The sequence below is a fragment of the Neopsephotus bourkii genome, unplaced genomic scaffold, assembly GCF_033783945.1.
Source record: "Neopsephotus bourkii isolate Nb327-2 ecotype Australia unplaced genomic scaffold, CSIRO-AGI_Nbou_v1 NB_532, whole genome shotgun sequence".
Lineage (NCBI taxonomy): Eukaryota > Metazoa > Chordata > Aves > Psittaciformes > Psittacidae > Neopsephotus > Neopsephotus bourkii.
In genome coordinates this window covers 1,402,438-1,427,802 of record NW_026901033.1, presented here as the reverse complement: position 1 = coordinate 1,427,802, position 25,365 = coordinate 1,402,438, and the positions used below count along the sequence as shown (strand labels likewise).

The window sequence follows — 25,365 nt, the reverse complement described above, 5'->3', positions numbered from 1 at the left end:
CTTTTAATTGCAGGACAATAACGGATCGTTTACAAGCTCCTCATCCAGTGTTTTGCGCTATCTTCTCAGACTCTTCCAGCCCTACGTGGGGCCCAATACCGGTTGGCCGTTGAGGGGGCTGTGGGGAGCCGGCGGGACGCGTCCCCAGCTCTGCCGGAAGCAAGCGTGTCGCTGGCCGGGGCCGGTTTTACACCGAGGTCGTTAACGACGAGAACCGGCTCCGTTCTCCTCCCCTTTTTATCTGTAAGGGCCGTGTCAGGTGATTAACGACAAACGCACCGAAAGCGCCCGCCGCCCCTTCCTCCCGCCTCGTTAGTCAGCCATTTTATCCAGCCGTTACTCAACGCACGGCCTCGGCACTCGGTGGGGGGAAACAAACGAGCCGCCATGACCGCAGAGCTCAAGCGGCCAAGGGAACCACGTCCTCATAACGAGTTAACGAGCAAGGGCACAGCGTTGCTGGCGCTGCTCCCGCCGGCCGTTCTGGCCTCCCGGGGCGACGGATAGAAACGGGGCCGCTCCCGCCTGCGGAGCCGAGAGCCCCTCACCTCAGCCCTGCGCGCCCACCTCCATCACCGCGCTGCGGGGGCGTCCAACAGGGGCTCGCGTCGCCAGCCCCCGCTCCAGCGGCCGCAGCCAATCAGCGGCGGGGGACGCCCCCTCCTCACCCGTACGCCCCGCCCCGTGCGCGGAGCCGCCCGCCCGCCCGCTGCGGCGACCAGCTCCGGAGGCCGAGGGGCTGCCTGGCCGCGCCGCCGCTCCGCCATGTGGCTGCTGCCTGCTTGGGTGCTGCTCAGCGCCGTGGGCGCCGGTGAGTCCTCGCCGCCTTCCCTCTCTCTTCCTCCTCCTCCTCCTCGTCCCACCTCTGAAGCTGGGCCCGCGGTACCGGGCCTGAGGCAGCCCCGTGCTCCCCCCCCGGGTTCTGGTGCCGGCGCCCCGGCGGGGCCGCGGTGGGGAGGGTTGTGCGGGCGGGAGAGCGGAGCCGCCTCCCCCGGCCCGCGCAGCCGTTGGGCAGGAGGGAAGCGGAGGGGCGGGTGCATCCTGGCGGCGGCGGAACGGGGCGTGGGGCGGCCGGTCCCCCGGAGGGAGCGGAGCGTCGCCTGCCCGCCCTGCTGCCGGGGTAACCGGGGGGGGCCGGTCCCTCCGCTCGGCGTGGGGGCTCCGGTTGTCCCTATCGAGCATCGAGCAGCGACCGCGGCGGCAGGCGTGTGTGGCTGCGGGCGGATTAGCTGTGGCTTGCGGTGCTTGGGGTGAAGCGGGGCTTCCTCCAGCCCTTACCGCTTCCCTCGTTCTCCCGGTTTTGGGAATGCGTTGCTTCTTGCTGAAAGTGCGGGGGAGACGAGAGAGCAGCGCAGAGCTGCTCGTCTTGTGCTTAGTAGCGCTAGGGCAGCTTAGCTCGGTGTGCTTCGAGAGCCAGCGATGATCAAAGTGGTTGTTTGTATAGGGTTGAGGGCATTCCTCGATCTTAAAAAGTTTGGGTGCCGCTGATGTGTAAATAACATCTCGAAGTCTGCGTGCCACTGATGTGTAAATGACATCTCGCAACCTGACTTACGTTTAATATGCCTCAAGAAGAAACTCGATGGGAGCAGGGAGAGTTAAGGAAAACCCCAAACCCATAACGTTTTCATTGAGGTGCAGATGATGATGTGCTCTTTACTGGCAAACCCCCTGTGTTTAAAGCTGATATTCAAACTCATGGCTGGGTTCCTGAATTAGCAGTAGACAGGCTTAAATGCTGAGTGCCCTTGCATGTTTTGTGGTCAGTGGGAAATGCAAGTGTCCATCAGGCCGGGCTTAGCCAATGTTGACATAATGTGCAGTATCCCCAGATTTGCACTGCGTGTATTATTTGAAACAGCTTTTCAGTGGCGGCTTCACAACTCAGTGTTCTTCAGGAGTAGCCTCTCTCAAACTGCTTAGTATAAGGCTCTTTTAAAATGGTCACTTTAATGAGACAAAACTGATAGATAAACCATGAAAAGTGTGGGGCTGGTAGTCCACTTCCTGCAGGATTTGTTGCCAAAGGGGTTCTTCTGATGACTTCCTCATCCCATGAGAAAAACTGTCTGAAGCTGGTAGTGACGGTAGAATCTATAGCGAAGTTGCCAAGTTCCCTTTAGGGGGATAGCAGCTATGCAACCTCTTCTACTAAAGCAGTCATATTTGAAGAGGACTGATGCGCATGTAGTGTGCTGCTTCTGTCGGTGCCCGTCTGCAGTTATCTCTGCTCGTTATCTCCCCAGCACTCTGCTGGTGGAGCAGTTTATGAGTGCTTCTTAATTGGCTTCAGGCAAAAACATGCCAGCTCTCATAGACTACACAACAGCAAACTGGTGGAATCGGTAATTTACCAGCCCCCTGCCATTCTGTGCTAATACGAGGGTGCTAATAAATTGTGCTAGATTGGTTTTAATTCCTTCAAGATGCCTGGGTTTTATTTGCTTTGGTAAATGTTTGGAAGCGTAGTTGCTTCCTTTAGTTGGAAAGCACCTTTCTCAATGAAATGGAGCCAGCAGTGAATGAATTCTTCTATGAAATATAAATGTGCTAGCTCTAGGGTAGAAAAAACCCTCCAAATCCAAACAAAACACAAAACCTAACAACCCCACACTCATAAACCTTTTGTTGTGAAATAGCATTAAAGTAAACCAGATGTGATTTCCCCCCCCAAGAACTGTTGAAGCACTACAGCTTTAAACTGTGTGCATGTGCTTCTTATTAGGGCATAGTTTGAGGTTTGGCTACAGTTTGCCTTCGTTCTGCTTTTGTTACTTTCAGTTTTCAAGGTATGGTTAAAATAGTGCAACGCAGCGAATAAACCGAAGAATAATTCCTCCTTCGTTGTAAAAGTGCTGTCATGCATAATATGCATAGAGCCGGTTTATTACAAACTTTTGATATTCAGTAGTAATCCAGTGACCCATGTGAGAATACTAAAGCAGTGTTTCAAAGATCAGTGCTTTTTACACTTGATCTGAGACTCTGTGGCTGCTGCAGATAGTGACACAACTTGTATTGGGTTTTATTGGTTTTTCCCTTTCTCCCTTTCCCGTAACTGAATTTAGTCAGCAAATACCTGCCACGCTGCTGAGCTGGTTTATACCTGTGAAAACCAGTGGCTCCTCTGAAGTCACTGGAGAAACTCCAGTGTGTAAGGCTGTGTGCTTACGGTATAAGGGGTTGCGGTCTTGTTTTACAGCACTTATCTTTTCCTGTATTTGGGTTTATCAGTTGGATATAATCAAGTGTTTTGCATGTTTAATGCCACCATGACTCTGGGGAGCGATGACTATCAGGATATCTGTTAAACCAAGTTACAATTTCATGTAAGTGAGGAAAAACGTGGAAAAGATTGCGAGCCTTCATATTTTGCAGTTAAGCTAGTTTAATTAATCCCTCTCTTCTGGTTCCAGGTGCAATTTAAATACCAATGTTACCATTTTTAGTATTCCCAAAACCAGAAAGATCTTCGTTTCCAGTAAAATCTCGGCATACAATGAGGTCTTTCTTGCAACAGTGGTCAGGCAGTACTGCTGTTTTAGAACTGTGCTGCAGTGTGGGAGAAAAAGGGTAACAGCCAGCAGTGATAACTTAGCCCTGTGTTGTGGTGATTTTTCATTGCCTGCATTTGAATGGTAGCATTAGTATTGCTTACAGTGGTTTATAATAAAGGTCATTTATTGTTATATATTCTCCATTTTCAGTTCTATTGTCTATATGCTCAAATACTAAGTCAGTAATAATCTTATTTAATACATGGTATTATGTGTGCACCTCCTCTGTCAGAAAGGAAAAGAGAGAATTTGCAGGGAGCCATCTAAACCTATGGACATTTGGCTCCACCTTCAGAGGCAAGAAGGAACAAATGACAAACCTCTGTTGACTAAGCTGCCCTGCCAGCCTTCTCAGAAGAGTATAAGTAGAATTCTTTCCTTGAAGAACTGTAATAGATGCTTGCGTGGAGCTGATGCCTGGACCTCCCTTTTTACATCCCCGTGGGATCGGCAAACATTTGACCATCAATGGGACAAGCCGTGGTTAATGTTATGTGTGTGCTTTGCAGAAACCAGGCCTTAGTGCAGTATTGCTGCCTATGGCATGCTAGGGGAAGTGTCCGAGTAAGTGGCAACCCAAGGCTTTATTTCTTTTTTCTTTCTTTTGTTCTTGTTTTCTAATTTATGCTAGGCTGTGGCATCTATACATTAAACGGATGTGAGAATGGCTAAGTCTGTATAGAGGGGCTGTGGTAGAATTAGAGTGATTATATAATTAATGCCTTTCTTCCTCCTTCCTTAAAAGATGGTTCTCTTTGTGCGGTTTCATGGGAGAGGTTGTTTCGTTTTCCCAAGTCACGTGTTGTCATTATTTTTTCCTTTCTTCCTTTTATTGTATATTAAGGAATAATTCTGAATGTGTCCCTTTTCGTTTTTCTTTGTAGGTTCTGCCCAGTTGATATTTAGTGGGACAGATGTTGTTGAAAGAACTGACTGTAATAAAACTGTCATTTTACCTTGCTATGTGACTAATCTGAAGGAGAACAACACAAATGTCATGTTTGTGACGTGGAAAAAACAAGGAAATATCATTTTTTCTTTTGATGGAAGAAAACAGGAGTTTTTCAGAGATCCCGAGTTTCGATCAGCTGACTTAGTATCTCAGGTGGATTTACCCAAAGGTATTGCCTCTCTGATGCTTAGCGGTGCAGAAGCAGCTGTTGGAAATTACAGCTGTGAAGTAACAGAATCAAACAGAGAAGGAGAAACGAGAATTGAACTTAGAAACCACTCAGGTGAGTTGCCTGCCATTGTTTTAGAACCCGTTGGGAGAGAAAACAAGCAAAATCTTACAGGCAAGAGAAAAATAATGACTATGACAATGTATTACTTGAAATTGAAAATAGGAAACCTGTACCACCCAAGCCTTCTAACTTGAATGCCAATGCAAGTTATTTTGTGTTAAGTTATAGGGGAGTGCTTCTGTGGGGAAAGATCTGAACACATTTTTTGATTCTATAATAACATCTAAAGATCATCTACATGCTGAAACATAGTCTCAGTATCTTTGTAATGCTGACGTGAATATGACCATCACAGTGGCTGCAGAGATCTTGTCTTTGAAGAATTGCTTCTTGGAATCTTTAGTGATGCTGGAAAAATCAACAGGCAAAACTAATAGGAATTCTGTATAAGAACTTGAAAACTTGATCTGAAGATAGGCAGTTTTCTAGTGATGTTGAAAATGCTGCTTCTAGGTAGTAACTTGTAATGGTTGTCTAGCATTAAATGTCATCTTCAGAAGGCAATGTGTAAAGTAATGGTGACAAAGTGATACATTTCTCATTTAGGGAGCCGTTTGACCTTATTTTGTCAGACGCAGCCCATGTGCTCTAGCTCCTCAGCTATTGAATAATGGGATCTGCTGTATATGTGCAGTCTGCCTAGCGTTCTGCAGAAGGGACGGTTTCACTGAGTATAGATGTGTGGTGTTTATCTGTTCTGTGCAGGAGACCTGCCCCTTGCTTCTGGAATGCCGCTCAGAAGCGCTGAATGCATAGCACGCGGAGTCTTACTCATGCACTGTACAATTGCCCTAGGATATTCTTGCTATTAGTTTTTGCATTAGTTATACTATTTTTCAAGCTCAGAGAGATGTTACTTCTGGCCTGCTGCAGACATCTATGTAATTCACAGTTGGGTCTTATCCATATGCCCTGCAAAACAAATATGATCCTGAAATGGACTGAGAGGGGCATAGGCGCTGAGAGAGTAAGGATGCTTCAGAATCATTCAGTTCTTAGAACACTGCAAAACAGGGGAAGAGGTATAGGCAGTTTCCTCCCTTCTCTTAAAGCTTCTTCATTACTCAACCATATTAGATTGTGTTAGCCATTCAGTTTTAAGCTCTAGAAGAGGAAATGGTGCTTGAGGACATAGTAGAATTGGGTCCCATTTGCAAGCTTTGCTATTCTGTTTTCACTTCGTGTTTAGAATGTTGAAAGCTGTATAAAGAGTACAAAGCAGGAAACTGATGGGTTGTTTTTTTCTAATTTCATTTTCTAGTTGTCAGTTGCGGCGAGGAAAATACCCCAGCATCAAAGGAGATACGTGGTTGGTGAATTTAATAGTTGCAAGGTCACGTTAAGCTTGAAAGCGTATGCTAGGGAATGTAGAACGTAATCGTGCTTTTGAAGGTTTAGCTGGAATTAAACCAGTTGCTTGTTCTCTCTAACTTCCTGTGCATCATTCTGGGGGTTTTGTTCCTCATTGCTCTAGAGAGACTCTTGAGATGGTAAGCTAAAAGAAGGAAGTATAGCAAGGGAGTTTTGGAAAAGGTTAGTGAGGAACAGAAATCCCGTACCAGTCCTCACTCTGTTGTTCCTGAGCAACAAATTCACGCTGCCACTACTAATAGCTTCCAATTGCTGCTTTCACAAAGACGATCTCAAAAGAGCCAACCATTCTCCATCTCACTTTACAGAATTCCTGAATTCACCTAGGAAGTGGGTAGCAGAGTGAGCGAGTTTATCTGTGCCAGTGCCCTTGTCTTTGGGCATGCTCTTTCCTCATCAGTTATCTTCACAGGAGAGTGACAATAAAGTTTCCTTTTTTTATTGTGTTTTCCTCATTTTCTCTTTTCTCACCTATTTTTTTCTTTTCCCCTTTTCCTCGTCTCTTCCTTCTTCTGCCTTCTCCTTGGCTAGAAGTCCATCTTGTTATTTTGGAACTGACTTCCTTATATTGGCTTTCAAAGTAATACTTTTCCTAGGAGTTCACTGCTCTAAACCACCAGAGTAAGGGAAGTGTTTTGCCAGAAAAATGTGTTCAGCTGTTTCTCTTAGTTGCATGTTGCATGTACCAGCAGTATTGCAAGCATTTCGATACCATAAGTGCTTTTAGACTCTGAGACTGGGCCATGCATGGTTCCATGTCGCACACTGAAGTCCTAGCACATACCAGGCTTCACAGCTGCTTGCTTTTTTTATGCATTGAAGTTGGAAGCAGAAGGGCTTCCTTTAAACAGTGCATTCGATGAGGCTTGTTTTGGCTGTAAGGAAATTGACAGATATTCCTGCATTTCTCTGCCTTTAGTATATTCCGTGGTTGCCTTGTATGTACGTTGTAACCACAGTATCTTTTTTCTGTGACCGCTTGTGGGAGGAGGAGGAGAGGGGAAAGATGGGTATTTGTGAATTTAAAACTATCTTCAAAGTGTTTACTTGGCATTGAAAGTTGAGGGATTGCTGCTTAATTTCATGTTTCTGGAGCTGTGGCTACAGCTTTTAAAGATGGAGTAAGTGCAAGGGTTATGGATCTTCACGATGACTAGAAATTTCTGGAAGCAGATGTGCAGGCAGAGGACCAGTGGCAAGTATAATGTAAAAAATGAAGCCTTTGGATTCCACTGAGTGAGTCTAAATGAAGTTATGAGCAGAGATGCAAGATTCAGCTGCATTTTCTAGTTCAGTGGAGATATTTTATATTGGAAGGTGGCTTACATGGTTTTACAGCACGAGTGACTGAACAGCCTAAGGCATCCAAGATGCAGGGGAAAAATGGCTAAATGGATGACAGTGGGAGGACCTAAAAACACATCTAGAAATGTGCGATTTCTAACATTAACAAAGCAATGTTTTCTTCTCATTAAGGTTAGCTCCTGTATTCCTTACTGCACATCTGGGTTTCTTCAGGCATTACAGCAGTTGGAGATAGAATAGCTGGGGAAGCATCAATATCTTCTTTTCATTTGATATCAGTTCTCGTATCTTCCCCGCTTAACCTGAATATACTGTTTCTCTGATCCACTGTGCTGTTTGTAGTACCACAAGCTAGCTAGCTTGTGTTGCCAGACAATAGCATAAACATATCCTCTGCTCTAGGGGAGGTTAAGACCTCCAGTTTGGAAAATGCAAGGGTAACTAGAAGTACTGAAGAAAAAGAAAATAACTAAAGAATAAATAGGTTGTCTCAAACAAGATCAGAGTGAAAAATACATAGGCAGAACATGCTTAGCCTATTATAACTTTAATTGCTCAATACTGTATGTAATAGTTGGCAATGTAGAGCATAGCTGAAGAGGAGCAATAAAGGTAAGACTGTGATAACCTCAGTTTTTGTTTCCTTCTTCCCATTTTTCTTTGCTTGTTCTCTAGGATCATGGTTTCTTCTAATGGAAAGGGCTATCATCATAACGTTACTGTTCTTAGTTATTGCTTTGTGTGCGGCTCAGTTAAGTGCTATTGGTAAGTATTGACTCTTTAATTCTTTGTAATTAATGATTTGCCCTAAAGATTTATCTTAAAATTACATGTGTACCTAAAGGCATCCATGTAAGGTGAAAGATGGTGCTTACACCTGAAAGATATGTGGTAGAATTGTTGCAGATAATACACAGAAAGGTATATGACTGCTTTGTCAGGTATACTGGCTTTTGGTTTGCTCTAGAATCCTCTTCTGATCATCCATGCTGTTACTTACGGTCATTTTTGGGCTTGGTTTTGGCATGAATCAGCTGACACAATTAGAGAGTTAACTTGTATACAGTTCTCAAGGTAGTTCCTAATAAGCAGTATTACTTACACGCTTTCGTGCTGCATAGTCTTCCATTTCCTTTTCAGTGAGCCTTGTGCTCTTTCAGGACATATAGCATACATTTCTATCATGAAGCTGTGAAAACGCTAGTCTGACATAGAATATGCAGAATTTGGGACGTGTGAACTCAGAATATGACCTCTTCAAAACCATGGGTCTTGGGGCTTCAGCGTGCCACAGTCATGCCATTGTGGACACTGGCTCTCTGTTGTAAAGGGGTCTAGCCCTAAGCAGCGGGGTCTGGACCAGTCTGCTCTGTTTGCTTGGAGGTCAAGGGTTGCTTTCTGGGGTTAAGATTTTTAGCAGCTGTATGTCTTCATAGACAAAGATGGGACGTGCAGCTTAAAGGGTCTGTGTTTAGAGCTGGTCCGCCATGAGGTGGTGTTTCTGCTGCCAGTACTGTTGGAAGCTGTGAGCCTTTTTGCATGTGTGTAATTTTGGTGGGGTATAATACATACCATCTCCTGTCATTGGTTAGAATAAGGAAGCTTTATTTCACTGTTGGTTCACCATAACATTATTGAACAGAAACATGTTTCATTTTACAGTCATAAAACCAGTAGTAGAGAAGGATGGTGTTAATATAAAATTGTTCACTGGTCTTTTAGCACAGGCTGAAATATAATTTAACATGGCCATTAATTATTTTGTTCAATCTTTTCAGAGGCAATACATCCATCAGTGTCAAGACATCCTCAGATGCGCTTTATACCAGTCTCCAACACTGTGCAATGTAGAGTGTGCTTTATGGCCTAGTTTTTCAGATGGTTCCCTGTGGTGCAGTTTGTTACATCAGTCTTTGATTTAGGGTTGTTTTTTTTCAGCCTTTTTCAATTTGTAGACTTCTAAAAAGATAAATAAATTCTGCTTGGAGTTGGGGCCATAAGAAATGGAAAGAAATTGCACCCAGTGTGATTTATAGTAATCACATATTCAGCCGTCTGTATATAATTTCCTTTATTACCTTCTCATGAATGTCTGAAAGTGTTGTGGGACTCTTCAAGGGTCCATCCATGAGCAGAGGTTGAAAACGAATACCTGTTTTTAAAACGCTGGTCCATGTTAAGTGGATGTTAATTCTGGACATGCTCCATGCTTTTCATCCTGAAATTTCCTACAGTATTTGCTTGCTGTTTGTGATTACCAATTTCAACATATATCAAGTTGTTGGTGTATTAATTTTCAAGCTTTTGGAGCAAGAGCTGCCTTTTTTTGGTCTCCATTTTAGCAGCGTATAAGGCAGAAACAAATACAGTTTATTATGATGATGTATTTGTACTGTTCCTTCTTTTCTGAAGGCTACTAAAGTGCTGCTGCTTTGAAACCCTCCACTGGAATCAACCATTTCTGAGATGGCTGCTATTTAGCAGTGCAGTTTTACTGAAAAGTAGTCTTGTTTACAGCATCTGAGCATGTAGGTCATCTTATACCTACTCATCTTCAAAGTATTCTGGTGAGGTGGGAATCCTGTTCCGTTGGGGACAGAGGTGATCCAACTGAGTTCGCACAGTGTCACAGGGAAGAGAATTAAACCTGTAATTTCTGAGTCCCTATCTGACACTCACCTGGGTAACAGATTCACTGCAATGTTATTTGTCAGTAATGCATCTCCCTGAGTTAACCTGTGCTGTGTCCCAAAGTTACTGTGATAACTTACCACCTGGATTTTATAAAAGGGTGTAATAAGAATCCTAATCATCAAATCTGTGTGTTTTAGTGAGAGAATTATGCGTCTCTGATTGTTTTCCTCTCTGTCTCTGTTTTGTCTTCAAGTATTAAAATATGAAACTGTACCTCAGAAGAAAACAGGCATTATCGGAGCCATTGCTGCCCTCATAGTTGCTGCTGTTGTAGGCACTGTTCTTTTTGTCCAAGGTAAGTGCATTAAAATTGCCTTCCTAGTTGAAGGGAACAAGAGCACCAGTGAACCTCTTCCATGCAGTAGTATGGAAGTTAATACCGCTTCTTGTTTGCTGTCTACTAATATTAAACTGAAAAAAGAGGTAATAATTATAGAACACAACAGAACCATCACTGTGCTTGTCAGGCCCTCAGGTAATCACAGGGGGATGCAGACACCCAATTTAGTTCTATTTTCTGTCCTGTTACTTTGGGTGAATATTAGGGGCTGGGGGGTGACTTCTGGTGCTTTACTGACGTTTTTTTTCCTGCACCCTAAAAGTCGATACCAGTGATTTACTTCTGGTGCTTTGTGCTTTATTCCAATCAAGTATTTTTGTTTTACTAATTTCCATATAAATGTTTGCAGATGGCTATACTGCACAGAATCAAGCTGGCCTCGGTCTGATTGTAGTCCCTGCTGTGATTTTGGTACCGCTTCAATATGTTATGTTTGGAATCGGTGAGCATTTATTTATTCACTAGCTCAAGAATATACTGATGCTAAACCTGAGTGTCTTTTCTCTCCATCACATGATCTACATACTGCTTTCATTTTCATAAATAGGTGCTACAATAGCATCCTGGATTCTTGACCTTCCTAGTCTCTCAGAACAAAATGTTTAACCTGTATTTGTTTGGCTAAAATGCTTCAGGGAAGAAGTGTATAAGTTACCTGCTTGAAAAATGACATTTGGGGTAGGACATCCGAGTGATTCCTGCTCTTCTTTCCTGGGTCTTGGGGCTGGGATGAGCAATTAAGTTGTTTGTATGTGTTTAGTTTTTTTCTACTTGTGGTTTATTTATAAACTTATTTCTATAGCCATAAATGTTTATGTGTCTGTGTATACATATAAGAGCCCCGAGTGACTTACAGTGACTTGTGAGTTTTGTTATTGCACTGGCTGGCAGAGCTTGGAATTGAAGAGAACCTATTCCCTAGCTTCATAGAAATGATCTATTTTTTGTGTCTCTCTAGTTCAACTTTACAAGTTAAAATTCTGTTTCTCTTTCTGTCTTTCTCAGTCTTTGATAGCCTACCGCAAGCAGCATTTGCTCTGATAGGTTTGCACATTCTTGGTTATGTCATTGCTGTGGTTGGTTTTGCACTGTGTGTCTCAGGTAAGCAATTTATGTTCTGTAAAAGTGTCTTTTTCCTTTTGCCTATGCCTGGTATTTCTTTTATGTCTAGCACTAAAATGCTGTGCAAACAGCTTCACCCCATTGAGTGTTAGCAAGTCACTTCTGTAAATGTATTTTAGGTTTACTGTGCTAACGCTCTTTTATCTGGTGAAAGAAGAATAGCCCGAAGGTAGTATTACGTGTATTGGTTTCATTAGTACGACTGCATCCAGCATGACTGTGTTCTATGAGCAGTTGCTTTTTAAAGCAGAAAAAACAGGTAATTAATTGTGCAACAGTTAATTCCCTGAAGAGTCACCTGAAACCACCACTGAGCTTTATTGCTGTTATTCTTACTGAGGCCTGGGGTACTTAGAAACTAAACTACTAGAACGATTTTCTCATGTTCAATGGATAAATCAGAAATCCCTTGTTAATCTCTGCGACTGATAACTGAGTTGCTAGGAAACTAATACCACTGAAACAGCCTAAGGAGGCAGATGCAGAGGCAGTCAACTTGGAAGCATTCTTGAGACTGTTCTGAGTCTGGTTGTGGCTGGCATTCTGTTTCAGCACTGAAAACCAGTTGCTGTTTTGGAGGAACACCAGTTAAACGCTGCATACAGTGATACCTCTTCTCCCTGCCTTTGTTCCCTGCCTGCTTTCCCCTCTGCCCGTGAGAAAACCCCACAACAGAGAAAAGGGTGAGCTTAGGACTAGGCGTCCTTGGTAGTATATTTAGTAGTAAAATACATAATGAAGCTCATTGGAAAAACTTTAAACCCCTGATTTTGTTTCATAGAGACGTTCTTCATTGATTTGGTTGGTTATTTTATAGAATCATAGAATAGTTAGGGTTGGAAAGGACCTTAAGATCATCCAGTTCCAACCCCCCTGCCATGGGCAGGGACACCTCGCTCTAAACCATATCACCCAAGGCCTCGTCCAACCTGGCCTTGAACAGTGCCAGGGATGGAGCATTCACAACCTCCCTGGGCAACCCATTCCAGTGCCTCAGCACCCTCACAGGAAAGAATTTCCTCCTTATATCCAATCTAAATTTCCCCTGTTTAAGTTTGAACCTGTTACCCTTTGTCCTATCACTACAATCCCTAATGAAGAGTCCCTCCCCAGCATCCCTATAGGCCCCCTTCAGATACTGGAAGGCTGTCTGTTCTGGGTGAAATTTCAGCAGGGTTGTGATTTGAGTTCAGTGCTTATTGTTTAGTATTTATAGAAGTATTTGTAAGGGGCACCCAGGTGTTGTCAAATGTAATAGTAAAATAAGCTGATGAGAGATTTCTGATAAACCTCTAGAGTCACGTGAAATGGAAAATGTATTTATTATGCTCTCAGATGGAAAGTATTCCCAGTTTTTCAGGGTGACCTTTTCAGGCAGGTAGATGGTACCTGTATTTCTGGAAATTAAGCTCAGTGACCCTTGTGTGTCAGTAGAAATAGCTCATCTTAGGTGGAGCTCACAGGTACTTGAGATGACTTCAGGCCGCTGGAAACAAGGATCAGAGGATGAGGAGTTTCTGTGGAGAACTGGGGTTAGTTTGAATAGCCTCTTCCTGCTCTTTGGTACCCCTGTAAACTTGGAGCATCCCTGTTACCTGTGGTGGATTTGCCTCAGAACTACCCTCATAATCTGGTCCCTTCCCATTTTTTATCCTGTTTTGTTAGTAACAGTCTTGTATTCTGTAATTGAATGTGGTTACAGTTCAAAATAAGTGGGACTGAAGATGGAAGTTTGAAATAAAATTAACAGAAGAATGTTGTCAATTGCAGTGAGTGGCAGTAGAATAGCTAAACTCTAATAGAATAGTACAGCTAAGCAGGATGAATCAGTGAATGCCTCTGTATTGTTGAAGAATACATACATAAAAAGGAAGATAGGGGAAATAGTTTTGGGATAGCTTTGAAAGAGAAATGAATCATGTCTGTTTTTATCAGGTGTATTTATTTTAGTATTCACTTACATGTGAAAATAAAAGCTTGTGCTTTTACTTGTGTCAGATAATAGTTTATTTTACCCTGTTTTTAACAGCCTGTCCTCCATTACATGGGTCTGTTGTGATTGCTGGCTTAGCTATTATGGCCATTGCAAATTTGCTTAGTCTGGCTTACGTGTTTATTATGGGTAAGTAGCACCTAATATTCTGCATTATTTTTTTTATCTTTCTGTTTTGGCATCTAAATATTCAGAAGAGCAATTTTTTTCTGTTTTACTTTCAGAGGTAGGCACAGTTTATTTGAACATAAGGTGCAATTTCACAGTTCCATAGTTCAATAAATTACTGACAAGTTGCCTGTATGCATTGGCTTTGTTTTGTAAAGCCTGTGGGCAATCTCTGAGTAAAGAAATTTACAGCTTATCATAAGAAACTGTTTAGAGATCAACACAGACAGGTTTCTTAAGGAAGAGTGTTTCAACTGTTGGATGGATGCTCCTGTTTAATATCTGCAGTTTCACAGCTGCCTGGCTGAAGCTTAGAATGGAGAGAGAGCAAATGGATTTCAAGACTTGTCTGCACCACCCCATAAGCCGTTCTACACAAAGGCTTATCAAAATATGAATGTGAAGAAGCAAAATCTGCCTAGTGATTTCCACTGGTTAGAGGCAGGTTAAAGTGAAGAGTGATTTGAATGCACACCTTTCATATTAGTGAATCCTGCTTTTTCTTGTGCTTAACTGTAAAAGCCAGGAGCAAAGAATAGCAATACTTTGTTTCAGAAACTGATCTGTTCACCAGGTATCAAAAAGGTGAGAGATTTAAAGGTAAAAAAGCCAGTCACGCCTGCTAAATAGGCAAAACCCATGGTAATGCTGTGTGATTGGAATGCTGGCACACCTCAGCATAACATTACATGGACTTTACAGCTTGGGTCTGAGAGCAGAGTGACTGTTTCAAGCTGTGTATGAAGGCTCTTCCAACAGCCTTGTTAGACACAGAACCTTGCAATTAAGGATACATTGCTTCCAGACACAAGCTGATGTGTGTGCAGTCAGTGCTGTCCCTAGTCTGCATTGAACTGTGCAGTCTTTGAGGTTTAGTATGTGCACACCATGTCTGAGCATGGTCAGAAATGACAGACAAGGAGGATTTCTGTTGAAGAAGAAATTAAGGCAGAATGCCTAGTATTTGGTACCTGAGGTAGATAAAGATGAGTCAAAAATGTGACAGACCTGAAGCAAACCTTTTTACAGCAATACAAATAACTTCCTTTGGGGTACTCATCTGTACAACTTTGTGCTAACATTCTGCATTAATATTGCATTTGTACTTTGATTATGCTGGCTGAAGAAGTCAAATGTGACTGTTGGGGTGGATCCCAGCACACCGAAATAATCACAAAGAATAGTGTGTAACATAATTCATTTTTACAGCTGAATGCATGAGTGAGACAATTCGCAGGCTGTACGTGACAAGATTATTTAGTTCCTAAGCAGGGGAGTGCTTAGAGGCTTTAAGAACTTGCAGGTCATCATATTGAGTAGTTTGGATAACAGAAGCTTTGGGTTTGAGTGTTGCTTCTCTGTCGGATATTGTTATTTGCTTGGTAATGACATTTATTCATTTGCCTGGTCACTTTTTCTGTAATTATTTTAGGTTCCAGAATGAAAGATCATCCTCGTCCAGGGGTAAGCTTAAAATTAATAAATTTGGGGTGACTAGATGGCTCAGGGGATTGTAGTGAGATACTGAACCTTTCTTCACTAGTTCCAATTCAGACCAGGTTGGTAGCAAGCAAAAGTTCTGGCTGTGTAACAGATGTCTAATGTGGAGTGAGTTGGTGGTCTTCATTGTCCCTATTGAGTGTGTCTATAGTACTGTAATTGCCGCCCATACCTAATGGCTACACTGACTGTTGTGCCCAAATGGAATTTCAAGGGCTGTCCCAAAAAGGTGGTGGATGTGAAGGGAAGTTTGGTGTTCTTTTACAATGCACTTTCATGTGAATTCATAAAGACCTTTTGCTCACCTTAATGAAGATGCTTTTCATTAAGCTGAGTGCAGAATACCATTGAATTTTTTTCATCTAGGTGGCCTATAACAAAGACTAAGGGTTTGAGTTTTTTTCCTATTGTCTTTTACACCAGAACCCTTTAATTTTTAATTCAGTATTATTTAATATTGAATTCCCAGCTATATTGATGCTACAGTCTTGATCTTTTTATGTTATTTTCCTGTAATGCCCCTTAACTTGCTGAGACCATCTGAAAGCAGAATGTCTGTCTTTAGGTAACACAGAACAAATGGAAAAGCACTTTGTTAAAGAAGGCTTTTCAATCAGTGGTTTTGAATTCTAGAGTAATGGTTCCTAAAGCAGTAATTTTCACAGGCTTAGGCAGTGCTTTCTGGTGATCCATGAATGTGAACTGCCTGATTGCTGGAGTTCTGCAGAAGCAAGTAAAGAGGCACAACTGAAATAGCAGTAAAATCTCCTTGTAGCAGGGGGAGCATGGCAAACACTGTCACTCCATTTCTTGGCTAGCAGCCATCGTTTGAGGCACATTTCCAGGTCTCCTCTTCAGTCTACAGCCTGAGACCCAGCTGTTGAAGAAAGATGGTTCCTAGCAGTGGGGCAGGAGAGCTGACTGCAGATAGGACAACAGAGATATATTACTTCCTCTTATCTATTTTAATTTTAAGGACCAGTTTTCAGGTGATTGCTCCCTTATTTATGAAAGGAATATAAGTGCGTAGAGAAAAAGGCTCACAAAGTTAACTGTTACAAGAATGAGCCAAGAAGTGTATTACAGATACACTTCTTCCAAAACACTTTGCCTTTGTATGATGTACATGTGCTTACTTGAGAATGGAAGCAAACAGGGCAAGAGGAGATTTATTTTGTTTAAACTTAGTTTTTGGTTGTAAGTAAGCTTTGAAATAGAGACGACATGGAACTCCATTCTCTCCATGAGCTTATCTCTTTATGCTGCAGCAAGGATTTCACAAGCAAAGAAATAGCCACAACTTACATGGTAGTGAATACTGTGTTATTCGCTGAATCAGAGACAAGAATGAAGTCAAAAGAAGTTTATAAAGCTTAGTGGTGATTGGAAATCTCAGTCACTGAAAATAGCAGAGGCTCAGATACAGAGGAATTCAGGTGCCAATAATTTGTGGCCATGAACTTCTGAAAATTATGGGGACCTAGTGAAAAATGAGGTGTTTTAATATGTGGCTCATTTGCATTAAGAGCTCTTCAGCATATATTACTTTGAGGCAGTAAATAGATGTAATTTTGCAAGTATGCTTTGATTCTGTGTAATCTAAAGACTATGGAAGACGTAATAACAGTGAAGTGCTTCATTTTGACACTGGGGCACACTCACAAAACACTGCTTTATCTTTTATTGAGCCTAAGAGGGGGAAAAGGGCCTGTTCTGCAATCTGCCATCCTAACCCGTTACTGATGTTTTAATCCTTAACATTTCTGTAGATTGCATGCGGTGTTTCTGATGGGTGTCTACCAGACTAAACGCACAACCGTGGTGTATTTCCTTTTGAGAAACACTTTTGGAATACACTCCCTTGATTGCATGGCTACTATCCCTTTTAGTCATGCTGCTTTAGTACTAACCTTGGAGCAAATCACAGGATAAATCAGTTAGGCGTTAGAGCTTGCAAGTAGTATGTGCATGCATTTTGCTGCCACCTACAGGTATTTCATCGGAGATAAAACATATTCTGGGGAAAAAGTGAATCTGGAGAATGCAGTTATTGGTTGATGTAATGTCTTTCAGAAGCCTAGTCCTGAATTTTATTAACGTCCAGCTTTCTTCGTTTTCATAGAATCACTACTTACTGTATATGTCTATTAGAGTAATTTAACTGTGGCGAGCCAGAAGTAAACATGAAGGCTTTTTATACATATATATATTTTTAAATGTTTTGCAGAAAGCTGTAGAAGAACCACTAAATGGTAGGTGATATTCAAGGCTTATCTTCTAATTAAGGGATTAAGTATGGAAAAAGGTCAAAAATGAATTGTAGCTCTCAATACAACAGCACTGAGATGGCAGATCGGTATGTCAACTAATGTGCTTGTGTGTGTTGGTGAGAGTTTGATCTCCTGATAAAATTATGCCTGCAGCTCCAGACTCCCTGTTCTAACGCTGCTGTGCTTGCTAGCCAGTGGCATTGCTTGACTGCTTTAGGCCCAATCTAATACCAGGATATTAATGTCTATCCGCTTTAATTTGCAAGAAGTTCAACTTGTGAGTGGAAAAGAGGCACAGGTCTTGAAAGTTGATGTTAATTCTTCTTCATAAGCATTTATCTTGGTGGAATGCTTATGATCGTAGCAAAATTTATCCTTGTCACTCTCTTCATATTCCTTTGGGTTGGGCAAACTCCAGCATGGTGTTGGGAAACTCTAATAGTGCTTAAGATTGGGGAAATTAATACGGGGAAAGAGACTGAATGTTATTTAGCTTTTTTCTTTTTGCTATTCTGTTCACTAATTGGCATGCTGAGTAGTAGCAAGTGCTAACCTAAATTTTATAATTAATCTGAATATTAATTATGAAGCATTTCTTGCTGTTTTGCTCATTACTAACCCATTTGCTTGGCTTTTAAAGATGCAAAAGGAGTGATGTTAGAATGATGGTAAGTCCAAGTATATCTCCAGATCCTTGTTTTCATTAACATGTACTTGGGGGTTTGGATGCTTATAATTACCCACTACTGGTGTAATATGATAGCATTTGAAGGACAGGGTTCAGTGCAGGTACTGTTTTTACTCAGATTATATTTCATTGAAAAGAAAGAATACATCTTTTCTGTATTACGCATAGGGGAAGAATGTGTGTTTCTAAGCAGTGAAGAGGGTGACTCAGCTATTAAATAGTATGTTTCTGATCAAATGTGGGAAAGTCAAATAGTTTGTATGCTTTAAGTATTTAAGATGGATGGTCTGTTTCCTTGGTGGTGGGTTGTGGTTGGTTTTTGTTTTGGTGGTGGTCTTTGTCATTGATGTTAATGTAAGTAAGGCTTCTCTATGGAAGCTCACAGGAAAGTGGTTTGAAAGTAGACTTTCTCTACCCCTTCCCCCTTTAGATGCTGTCTGCATTCTCTGGATTTTGTTGCATTGTATTGCAGTCAGATTTCACTCAATTTTATTATTTGTTTTAGGGTCAGATAGGAGTGTTTAAAAACCAACAGAGCTTAAACACCTTGATAACATTTAAGAACAGCTTAAATAACTTCAAGTTCTGTTTGAGAAACCTGCATTCTGATCTTCTAATGGAGCACTGTGACTTCTGCCCATTGGATATTCTGTGTATTTAAAGATCTACCAAATACAGTAATCAGAGATGTATTATTTCACTGTCCCGGCCTCATTTAAGCTTTCTTCTGATTTAAACTGTCCTTAATGCTGGTATTAATAGCCTGTAAGATTGCAACATGTACTACAGGTAGACTCCTCATTTACAATACTCCGTGAAATGAGAGGGACTGTGTTAACTTGGCCCCAGATTTCCAAACTGGTACCTGAATTGGGTAGCCTGCTTTGCAAAGTTTCTTGCTTCCTGCAGCTCATAGCCATCCAAGAGCAGCAGAATTTGCCTGGCCACATTGCTCTCATTGAAGATCTTGTATTCTAGATTAGATGCTCAGGTTTAAAAAAGAAAAGTCCTTTTATTGATTCTTTTCTATTCAGAAGCTGTATTTCCTTTACATGGGAGCAGGATAAAAGAGCACTTGTTGATGCTATTGGTATTTGGGTTTCTTCCTGGAAACTAAGCTTGTCATGATGTATCACTAGACCCTTAGCATAGTACTCCTGCATCAAGTTATGGTGTTTTGCTTGTCAGTAGTAAAGTCACTCTGAATCTGTTAATTCAGAGTGTTAATTTACTTGAAGTATTTTTATATGATGCCACTTCTGGAAGGCATGAATTAACGATGTGGCAATAAACATAAAGGTGCATTAGTTGACGTTTTAAAACAGGCTTCCTTACAAACAGCATGGATTTATGTTTCCATGTGATTCTTCCAAATACACCATTGTATTATTTTCTAAACCAATAGGGATGCAAGCACTTTTGCAGTACAGAGAACAGCTCTATTGGTTTCTCCTAAATATGTTGATAAATGTATACCACTTAGTGTAATGAGGAGTGGGTGGTAGGTCCTTGTTTTTCAAGGCAGTTGCTTGGGATCAGGAAACAAATAGATATTTGCCAGTCTACTGCATTGAAAACTGACCAGAAGAGAAATAGGTATGGGATCAGTACAGTTAGCACATGCTGAAGAGCAAGGTAGAGTTCTGCTTGGAGATCCAGTTTTAAGTAAGTTGACTGTTTCTCCTTAGGTCTCGTTTAGTCTTATAACAACATGCCTCCTCTTGTAGTGCTGAGGTGGAGCTTCCAAAAGCCCAGGAATCGCTAATTATCCATTTTATTTTTGACTTTTAGGGTAGGGTTAGAAATCTGCTTTTTCTGCTCCTAAAAATACCTGGAGGTTTTGCAGATCAAAGGCTATGGGCTCTGACTCGCAAGCTCGAGGCAAGAACCTTTTGAGCTTTGTTATTCCCTTGAAAGCTCACACACACACAGTGAGGGTGAGGATGGGTCAGATGCTGAAGCACACTAACATAGAAAATAGTGTGTGAAAGTAAACCAGTGTTGGTAGTGAAGACAGGATGGGTCAGACAGCTAAATCTGGGAGCTGCTACAGCTGATTCCAGGTCATGAGTCGGAGCTCCAGGACAGCGTCCGCCTTTTCTGTTGTCGAGAGGCTGAAACATCACTTACTGTTAGTGCCATTGAGCATCAGCACTGAGTGTGCTTTCGGAGTTTGAAATAGAAATAGGTCATTTTGTAAGCTGTAAGCACAAAATGATGCTGCCCTTCCCAAACAATCTTTCTTTCTTTCTTTCTTTAACTCACAGAACTGCAGAGCAATGTGATACGTGAAAAGTACACCGTTGTTGATACACCGTGGCCTTGAAGATGCACTACTCAACGAGAAGAAATTCAGGAAACTAGTTGTTTTGCATGTGTGGCAAAAGTGCTTTTGATATAAATGAGGTCATTTTCTAGTCACAGCAGCTGTAGCAAGGACCATGTGTGTTTGCCCACATGTGATCTTTCTTTCTTTTGTTACGGTATATGTGGGATGTTTGAGGGTGAGCATATGAAAAGCACTGTTTGCCCACTGCAGGGTCTCCCTGCAGGAATCCTTAGTGGTATTATTTTCAGAAGCTATCATTAGTCACTGCTTCGATAACGGGCCTGCTCGGCCCACAGATTGCAATACCATTTAGACTATTGTTTTCTTTATTTGTGTGCATGGGCAAGGTATGGTCATACGTCTATGATACAAGCAGGAAATCAAGACTGTACAAAGACATCTTTCTCTGACATTCAGCAAAACTTTTCTATAAAAAGAATAAATAAAATGCTTATACACAAAGTTCCATCAGTACAAAGTTTACTCCCAGCTCTCCTTAAGTCAGTAACTGGGTTCTCCTGGTTCCACGAAACAGTAGTGTTCCTCTCTATGGACAGTAGTCATGTGTGCTCTGGTGGCCAATATTTTAGTCCAGTGAGAGAGTTCTCTGTGCCTCTTCTGTATTCTTTGATGAGAAACTGCTCAGCTGTTGGAGCCTAATTCAGCACTGGAATTATGGAGCACAGCAGCTAGTAATTTTCATGCTGAATGTGGTTCTTGTGTGTGTTCATGTCGTGTGGTGTGTGGTACTGGAAGCAACTTCAGGCTTTCTTAACTCAGTGAATTTGTAAAAGTCATGGATGCTTCATAAAAATAGGAGTTGTCCTATTTAGTGTACATTGGACAGAGTTTTAAAACCTTGTTTTGGAAACAAGGAGCTATTCCATTTCTGACCCAAGTTTGTGATGCTGCCGTTACATCACAAATAGATAAAATAGAAAGTAAGTAGGAGGAGCTGATGAGAAGCGAGGAGGCTCAGTTTCTGTATATATGTAAGTGGTACAGTTAAAAACCAATTTTTTTCTAGGACTTGCACATTCCATGAGATTTTACCACGTTTTATAACTGTTTTGAGAGTTGTTCCAATGCAGTTGGCTTCTCTTGGGCTTCATGTATACTTCGTAGAAATCTTGATGCTGTCTCCTTTTCATCCTAAGGGAATGCCTTTCAAAGGCACCACGTTTTTCTCCTCCTAGCAATTAAAAACTTGGTTTGGAAAGCTCTTACCAAACAGTCATGTGAAAAAATAATAAATCCATGTCTTTAAAGATTTTTGAGTAATTTGGCACATCTGGATGTGCATGTTACGAGCTAAGGTTCATATCCATGTTTGGGTGCATGTTGCAGGGATTCTGGTCTCTGCATATTGAGCTCCAATCTTGGTGCAGTCACCTTGCATCAAGAGAATGAAATTGAGGTATCTGATTGTACAACACTGACTCTTATGAACAGCCCTCTTGCTAGGGCTGCAGGGGTGAACAGCTTAAAGCAGCCCACGGTCCAGCCCTTGCTCAGATCAGTGGAACTGGCCACAGTGAAGAGGGTTATTAGTGTGATAAAAAGTTAAGAAGCGTGTACGATTTACACTTTGCTTTCATACCTTCAGTCTGTCAGTGGGAGTATTCATCTGATATCTGAGCTCCTATGTATGAATCTTGATACAGACTTTTCCGTAATCCCAGCAATCACTACCTAAAGAAAGGGAGATTACTCTCCATTAACAATTCAGTGTAAGAATTGACCTGATTAAGTACCATGCAGAGCTCCCTCTTTATAACTAGTGATTTCCTCTGGCAAGCTGAAAGTTGAGCAGTTGAGGAATAAAAACCAAACCAACTGGAATTGTGTTGTGGTATTCTGCCTTATCAAAACCATTATGTATAATAGCTTTATGTTAACTTCTGTAAAGCAGACTGCAGTAGAACCTGTTTGTGTCATGGTGGGATGAGGCCGAGCTGTTACTAAGCACTGCTGAAACAAGAGGAGCTTGATGGCTGTGAACAGGCTGCAGGAGCAATTGCCCCACAAATGGGGGAAACTCACTATCCTGTTGTTGTGTTAAGGGCTCTGCTCTGGATTTCACGTGGGTACAGATGTACAAGGGAGCGTTTAAAAAGTCACTGATAACACCCAGCCTTTTCCCACCAGTATTTTCAGACCAAAGTTGTTCATAACTGTATGCTTCCATTCGTGAGTGTACGTATGTGTGTATGTATAAATATATAGACATTTTAAATATCTATAGCTCTATAGTCTTTACCCAAGAAAATGTTTTTATTTATGAATCATGAAACAATTTTGTAAATATTGTGCTAATATACTTAAAAAATAAAGTCATTTTAAGTTGTTCTTGTGATTTTTCTTGTTGCTCTCACACAGCTCCTCTTTTTTCCCCTCTTTTTTCCCTCTTTTTCCCCTGTCAGGTTGCCTTTTATGCTACCCTTTTTCCTCATCCCAACTCTCCAGCAAATGATAAAACCCAAATGGGAATGGAAAATTGCATAATTAAAAAGGAAATAAAAATCAACAAATAATTCTGGGCCATGAGGCTGGGTTTGGCATTTGCAATGACAGCACACCAGAGCACCAAAGTGTAAACAGCTTTAAATGTCACACTGAGCATGAAATGAAGCTGATTACAGCATCAGTAAGGAAGGATGATTAATGTATGGTAAGATGTGTCATGACCATGCCAGTCACAGTGAAGGTGATGGAGGAGAAGACAGTACCTGTTCCCCAGGGCCAGCTAAATGAGCTACATAAACTCCATTGGAGACAAGTGTGAGCTCTTGAGAGGCTCTGCAGGTGAATTAGTAGCATGACCCATGTCAGGAAGCCAGGAGGGAGAAAATGCTGGAACAAAACAAACAGCACAGGGGATGAATCCTGTGCCAAAAGGTACAAGATGCCATTCATTTATTTCCCAGCAGCACAAAAACACCCTCTTCATCACACGCACTTGGTGAGGGCCTGCTCTGTGCATGAACCCGCTCTCGATCCAGATTGCGGCTTCAAGCTCGGAAACCTGAATAGAATAACCTTGGGACACAGTGGGATCTGCCAGGCCAAAATGTGGCTCCAAGCTTTGAAGGTACCACATCACACAGGTGATGCCAAACCAGAGCTCATTCCCAGGCTTCTCAGTCTGGAAAACCAAACTCACTCCAAGAGCTGTGCTGTGTGGTGATTCCTTTTCCTGTTACTGCCGAGTTACTCCTCATAGGATTCCCCTGTATTCCAGCCTAAACCAGCTTGAGATGGGGATGCTTTCCCCACATCCCTTGGGTGCCTGCGTGCACGCTCCTGAGCTTCTGAAGGGTGGCCAGTGGACCAGGATCCTGGCTTAGGTTTGCTCCCATCACTTTTAACCCTCAGAGCAGCTGGTGCCAGGGTCTCCAGTGCCCATGGGACACTCACATGGCAAACGCTGCCAGCTCGGAGCTGCTCCCCACTGCTCAGCCAAGCTGCTGAGGTGCAGCCTCTGAAACACCAATTGAAGCACCCTGGGCTCCTACGACATGGCATGAGCGCAAGGTTTGGGTTGCTTTGCATTGAATAGCAGGCCTGCCTCTGTTGGCACTGCATGAACAAGCTGGAGCTGCCCGTGCAGAAGTTGCCTGTGTGCCAACAGAAGCAAAAGGTTGGTTTTCCTTTGGCGTGAAGGTGAATAAAGAAAAACACCCCAAACGCAACTGCTTTTAGGCTTAAGCCTGCCTGATGCTCTTTGCTTGGTTGGGGTCAACTGTCCTAACCCCTTGTGCATCCCCAGCCACTCACTGCTGGGGTGAGGGGCAGAAAAGGCCTTGGCTCTGTGCAAGCCCTGCTCAGCAGGAACTAAAACATCCCTGTGTTATCAGCCCTGTTTCCAGCACAAACCCACAACACAGACCCATACCAGCTGCTATAAAGACAATGAACTCTATCCCAGCCAAAACCAGCACACGTGGGAATTGCAGTCTTCCTGCCCCCAGAGCAACAGTAACAGCCTTATGTATGTCTGCAGCCCCCATGGCCTTGGCTGAGGAAACTGAATGCTGGAAAATCTATGGAGTGAAATAACTCACACCTTTTCCATCCTTTTTCTATAGCTCTTTTTTTCCCCTTTTAATTCTAATTGCAGATGTGTCTGAAAACTCAAGCCTCGTGCCAATGGGCATTGCGTGCTGGTTTTGTTCCCTCCAGCTCACCCGTGGTTCTCCCTTGTGAGAGGAAACCTGGTTCTCAAAGCTGAGTGTGATGAAGCTGTTTAACCTTTCTCCTGAGCTCTAACTGTTCCTGGTGCCCATGGCATGAGTGATGCCTAGAGTGATGCCCGTTCACATTCCACATGGGAGAGACCTTGCTCTTCCTCCACATTACATCTGACTGGACACAACGGAGTGTGAGCCACTCACCGAGGCCTCCTCAACAGCCAGAAGGAAGGAAAAGCACATCTGCAAGGCAACATCCACCACCTGATTTGGGATGGGTGCGCATCACCCTCAGGCAAGTTTGTCTTTGGTGTTCATAACCAAGATGTAAATGCTGCCCCATCCCTGGCAGTGTCCAAGGCCAGATTGGACACAGGGGCTTGGAGCAAGCTGCTCCATTGGAAGGTGTCCCTGCCCATGGCAGGGGTTGGAACTGGAGGGTTTAAGGTCCCTTCCAACCCAAACCATTTTATGATTCATTTAGGAAGGACAAGGCTAGGCCAGGTGGTTGCCATGTCAGGGCCATAGCTGAATGTCCCAAAAGGGGATAATGGTCGCTTTTAATCAGCCATGATTTATTATTATTTGCTGGTG

General features: G+C 42.5%; 1 protein-coding gene across 8 annotated transcripts; it reads left to right on the top strand.

Moving 5' to 3' along the window:
* The first annotated feature begins 685 nt into the window (after window positions 1-685).
* Window positions 686-22,930, top strand: CD47 (CD47 molecule). 8 transcript variants are annotated; one of them, XR_009725046.1, is made up of 12 exons: window positions 713-811; window positions 4,442-4,792; window positions 6,063-6,110; window positions 8,153-8,242; window positions 10,365-10,466; window positions 10,861-10,953; window positions 11,517-11,612; window positions 13,663-13,755; window positions 15,227-15,258; window positions 17,417-17,546; window positions 18,205-18,232; window positions 20,520-22,930. XR_009725046.1 is itself a non-coding variant. In XM_061350586.1 (12 exons), the coding sequence occupies exons 1-11, from the start codon at window positions 766-768 to the stop codon at window positions 18,228-18,230; spliced, it is 1,002 nt and encodes a 333-aa protein (XP_061206570.1). In that variant the 5' UTR covers window positions 713-765; the 3' UTR covers window positions 18,231-18,232; window positions 20,520-22,930. The 8 variants fall into 8 exon arrangements, 6 of the variants coding, with proteins under 6 accessions (XP_061206569.1, XP_061206570.1, XP_061206574.1 ...); XM_061350586.1 differs by having other exon boundaries at window positions 17,522-17,546; XM_061350585.1 differs by lacking the exon at window positions 18,205-18,232 and having other exon boundaries at window positions 686-811; window positions 17,522-17,546.
* The last annotated feature ends 2,435 nt before the right edge of the window (window positions 22,931-25,365 follow it).

Coding starts and splice junctions, on each gene's coding strand:
- CD47 (XM_061350585.1), top strand. CDS start 766: ATGTGGCTGCTGCCTGCTTGGGTGCTGCTCAGCGCCGTGGGCGCCG. Junction 11,613..13,662: donor TTTTGCACTGTGTGTCTCAG/GTAAGCAATTTA, acceptor TGTTTTTAACAG/CCTGTCCTCCATTACATGGG. Junction 17,547..20,519: donor TGTAGAAGAACCACTAAATG/GTAGGTGATATT, acceptor TTTAACTCACAG/AACTGCAGAGCAATGTGATA.